The sequence below is a fragment of the Austrofundulus limnaeus genome, unplaced genomic scaffold (assembly GCF_001266775.1).
Source record: "Austrofundulus limnaeus strain Quisiro unplaced genomic scaffold, Austrofundulus_limnaeus-1.0 Scaffold1, whole genome shotgun sequence".
NCBI classification, from domain to species: domain Eukaryota; kingdom Metazoa; phylum Chordata; class Actinopteri; order Cyprinodontiformes; family Rivulidae; genus Austrofundulus; species Austrofundulus limnaeus.
Genome location: NW_013952403.1, coordinates 4,330,580 through 4,335,004, shown reverse-complemented (window position 1 = coordinate 4,335,004; position 4,425 = coordinate 4,330,580). Strand labels below are relative to the sequence as shown.

The window sequence follows — 4,425 nt, the reverse complement described above, 5'->3', positions numbered from 1 at the left end:
GTGTGTGTGTGTGTGTGTGTGTGTGTGTGTAACATTTAAAAAATACAACCTGTTTCTAGTAAATGTTTTAGAACAAAGCTTTTACTACTTTAAACAAATGTTAAAAAATAAAGACAAGAAGAGGAGGAGGAGGAAGAAGATGAAAAGAGGTAGAACAGGAAAAGAAGACGAGGAAGAATTCGAAGGATGAATTAAAAGCAGTTGATGATGAAAAAGAGGAACAGCAGGGGAAGAAAAATAAGGAAACAGAAGAAGAGGAGGAAGAAGATAAGTAACAGGAGGGAGAAGATTGGATGAAGAAGAAGAAGAAGTAAAGGGGGAAAAAGAACAGGAGGAGGAAGAACAACAGGAAGAAAAACAGGAGGAGGAAAGGGGAAGAAGAACAAAAGGAGGAATAAGGAGGAGAAAGAAGAACAGGAGGAGGTGAAGAGAAAGACAAGATGTAGGAAAATGAAGGGGGAAGAACAACAGGAAGAGGAATAATAATAATAATAAGAAGTAGTAGAAGAGGAGGAGGAAAGGGGAAGAACAACAACAAAAACAGGTGAAGATAACGATGAGGAAATAGAAGAAGAAAATGTGAAGAAGAAGAAGAAAAGCTGAAGATAAAGAAGAAGAAGATACCTGCTGCAGAAGTCGTATCCTCATTGCTCGGTCTGTGGAGGAGAACATCTTCACGATGACAGGAATGATTTTCTGTTGGTATTCTTCTGCTGACAGGTACTTCCCCACCTGGCAGACCAACAGCATGAGGTCAGAGCTCAAACACACTTCACCCAACAGAATCTCTGAAAGGTGCTGAAAGAGGACAGGATTTACCTTGAAGAGCGGCGTGAGGATGACGGCTCCTGCGTTGCCAAACTCGAAGGCGGTGAGCAGCTGAGGCAGGACTTTATGTTTACAGAAGTTTTCAGGAAACGAGTCCAAATTATCATTCAGGTCCTGGAAAAACTGCTGCTTCTCAGCTGGATCTTTGATCTACCGAAGAACAAAAACATCTATGTTAATATTACCAATAACGCAGCTTTAATAACCACACATGAAGAAATAAAAGAGCTGAAGTTCGATGTTCAACCAAACCAACCCTGAACACACAGGAAGGCCAACAGATTCATACGATTTGCTTTGATCTTGGCAGAGCTGCTCACCTGGATCTCTTCCAGGAACAGGTTACTTTCCACAAAGCTGTTGCTGAGGAATCCTCCAGGGGTTCTACAGTTCTGGAGGAAGCGAGCCGGGTTTGGTCGAGCCCGTGGATTGGCCCCAACCAGCTCACAGTAGTGGGGGACAAGTGACTTGGGAATCTGAAAAAAAAAAAATAGAAGAAAAAAAATAGAGCTTACTACTTTTGTGCTGCTGAAATGACTCAGCGAGAATCAAAGCTAAAGACGTACTTTTCCCAGCGAACGCAGAGAGGAGGTCCGAGGTAGCGGCCCGTTGAACACCTCCCAAATCAGGGAGCCGAGTCGCCACACCTCCCCCGCCCTGCCAGCAGAAATACACCCAGCTGAACACGTCTCCTCCCTTTAAAAACCTGGAGGTTTTTTTTAAATAAATAACTCTCCCCCTCACCATTTCTCTCCACTGCTGTTGGACATCTCCGGTGGGTCGTATTTCTCCATGTCCGGGTAAACAGCTTTTGGGCCAGGGAGCGAAACCCCGCTGGGGTCACCCTGCTCAGGAGCCAGATGTTCCAAGGCCCCTAGCTTCCACTCCCCGGCTCGGTCCACAAAAACAGCCCAGATGCCCAAGTTGTTGTGAAGCAGGTGGCAGTCGTTGACCAGAAAACTCAGGGCTTTCTGCCAGAACAGACGGTAAAAACCAGGGGCGTTACGATGTCATTCTCATCGGTCCGATATCATAACAGAACCGATAACATATGTATGTGTTCACCAGCGCGGTGATGAGAATGTGTGTTTGTTTATTTTTTTTGGTCAAGTCGTTTCCCGCCCGGCACGACCCGAGCAACGTTCGAGTTGCGTCGGAATAAACAACTTTCTCACTAGAACAAAAATTAGAATACTCTGTGCTGAAAAACAACCAGTCATTTTAAGAATTATTTATATTATTTTACCAATTAACCCTGTATGTTACACACAAACTTTATAATTATAAACATCAGAACAACTACTCCCACTTTGAGAACATGTGATGTCCGTTACCTCCTGAACGCAGCACAAAGTCCGTCTGCTAAAATGCTAACAACAACAAGCTAGCGTTCAAGAACTCATCGGGACTTAAATCACTGCCGAGGCTTTGGACAAATCAAAAATAATTGCCAGAGATGACGCAGATCTCAAGCACTTTAATGATAGAGATTGACAAGCAGCTGTTCACCCTCCCTAAAGACTGAAGCTTTTATCTCCGTGTCAGTGAGTTATCTGTTTTGAACTTGTGTAAGGACTTTTTCTCTTTTGTTTAAATCTGAGATCAGTGTTAAAGGTCTTTTTATAATTAATGTGCCTTATTTATAAAATGGCCATTTGAGAAATTGTTTTGTTTGATGTGCTTTAAGAAACGTTTGTTTGCTAAGAGTTTATTTCAAATACTACAATTTACAGTGTCATTTGGTTTTTGTCTTGTTTATGTTATGATCTTACCCATTTTGACTGTCTTATCTCCTGGCATGTTATCGGTTATTATCGGCCGTTAGAAGAAGAAAGTCATCGGTATCAGTTCTTAAAATAAGTTATCGTGCTTCCCTAGTTAAAACAACAGAAACTCTGTAAAGCATTAGATAATACTGTGTCCTGTCCTCACCACTATTTGATGTAGTCCCCATGATATCTCCAGTTCTCCAGCTCCGCCCTTTTCTGCCTGGGCCTTCAGGTGAACTGCCAGTGGCGTCACCTGCTCAGTCACCACGTAAAGGCTCTTGTCGGTCTGGAACAACCAGAGAAAAATGAAATAAAACAGACGCACCTTCAAATATATTATGTCTGAAAAACACAGCAGAGTGATTCATTCATTCTATATAAAAAAAAACACAAGTTTGCATTTATTTTTACTGAAGTGTGATTAATGTGCACTGTCCTGCTACATTATTGCTCTACATATACAGCAGCTAAAAGCTAATTAACTCACCTCCCTCTGAACACAGGCAGGCAGAGAGAAAAAAGCAGATGTTGCACAGCCTGATCATATACGACAGCTCTGCTTCTCGCCTCTAACCGTTAAAATAATTCATATGAAACACGCAGAATCATTTCGATTTGAATAAATACCTCCAGTCCATCGACATAGGCCAGGATGTTCGGATGCCGCAGTGTCTTGATTCGTTTGAAGGCAGCTTTGGCCAGCTGGGTTTGCTGCTCTGTTCCCTGAGCCACTTCATAGACAAACACAGAAACAGGATCTCCTGTAGTCTGAAGGGGGACAGGGTGAATCACTCTCATGCCATACTGAACATTTTTACTTGCTCTAAAATAAGAAATACTTTTATTCATTTATTGAACGTAAAACTAGATTAAGGATTGAAGATGAGGAAGGAAGTTGATGTTCAGCAGTCATCTGATCCTGCGGTGGAGATGATGATAGACATCTGACAGCCTCAGCTTTTCAGGGACAATAATCCCTACAGTCTGGTCCACACTGTCAGCTGTTTGTAACAGCGTTGAAATAACGGCTTTTAAAACGATTTAAGTAATAGTCGGGTCGGTTAACGAGGTGACGTGGCGAGAAATACGTGTCTGGTCTGGTGGGTTGAACTCGGAGCCTCTGCTCAGCCTAATATCTGATCAGAACAAAGACAATCCCTCCGAAAGGAAAAAATAAGCAACACCGACAGTGTATTAGGCGACAAAACTCTAACAGACCAGACAAGAAGGCCAAAATAAACTGTAAATGTTGCACGTAGCACAGGCCCTCATAAACAAACGCGCTAAGGCTAACCCGTTAGCTGCTTTTTACCTTTCGTTTCCCCCGATGCAGTGTCCATATTCCGGACTTTTCCGGGTTGTCCGGGAGAATTTCATGAGCAAAGTCTTTGATGGGGTCCCTGGTGAAAAGTGACCACATTTCCCCTCAATAACAAACCTCATCAAACACACACACAGACATGCAGTGAGACTGATGCCGAGGCTAGCTGTGACTTGGAACTACAGTCTGGTACGGACGAAAAATGCGTCCGTGCGAAAACCGTGGTTACACGCATTGATTCCGCGGAGTGTAAACTACAGCAGACTTGACAGGTTGATTTTATTTAATAAAACATCACCTTTATATTAGAATCGTTTTTGTTTAAAGTAATTGCTAAACAGAATTTATTGTCAATCACATGGAATATTAGTGTATTTCCAAAAGTATACTGTAAAATGATGAAATATTTATTAATTATAGTGTAAATAACACATAATATGAGTTAATAATAATACGTGTTTGTTGTCACCTCTAAGGATTTGGTAATAATAATATTAAAAATAAAAT

The 4,425-nt window shown here is 41.9% G+C and overlaps 1 protein-coding gene across 1 annotated transcript in view; it reads right to left on the bottom strand.

The window, feature by feature from the left end:
- scyl1 (SCY1-like, kinase-like 1) overlaps nucleotides 1-4,119 on the bottom strand; it is a 13,972-nt gene extending 9,853 nt beyond the window's left edge. Inside the window, exons 1-8 of the mRNA XM_014006112.1 lie at nucleotides 3,910-4,119; nucleotides 3,225-3,365; nucleotides 2,761-2,883; nucleotides 1,573-1,799; nucleotides 1,395-1,485; nucleotides 1,149-1,304; nucleotides 820-978; nucleotides 625-732 (exon numbers count right to left, since the gene is read on the bottom strand). Coding sequence (XP_013861566.1) covers nucleotides 625-732; nucleotides 820-978; nucleotides 1,149-1,304; nucleotides 1,395-1,485; nucleotides 1,573-1,799; nucleotides 2,761-2,883; nucleotides 3,225-3,365; nucleotides 3,910-4,017 — 1,113 coding nt within the window. The 5' untranslated portion in view covers nucleotides 4,018-4,119. The remainder of the gene's footprint in view (nucleotides 1-624; nucleotides 733-819; nucleotides 979-1,148; nucleotides 1,305-1,394; nucleotides 1,486-1,572; nucleotides 1,800-2,760; nucleotides 2,884-3,224; nucleotides 3,366-3,909) is intronic.
- Between the last annotated feature and the right edge of the window lie 306 nt (nucleotides 4,120-4,425).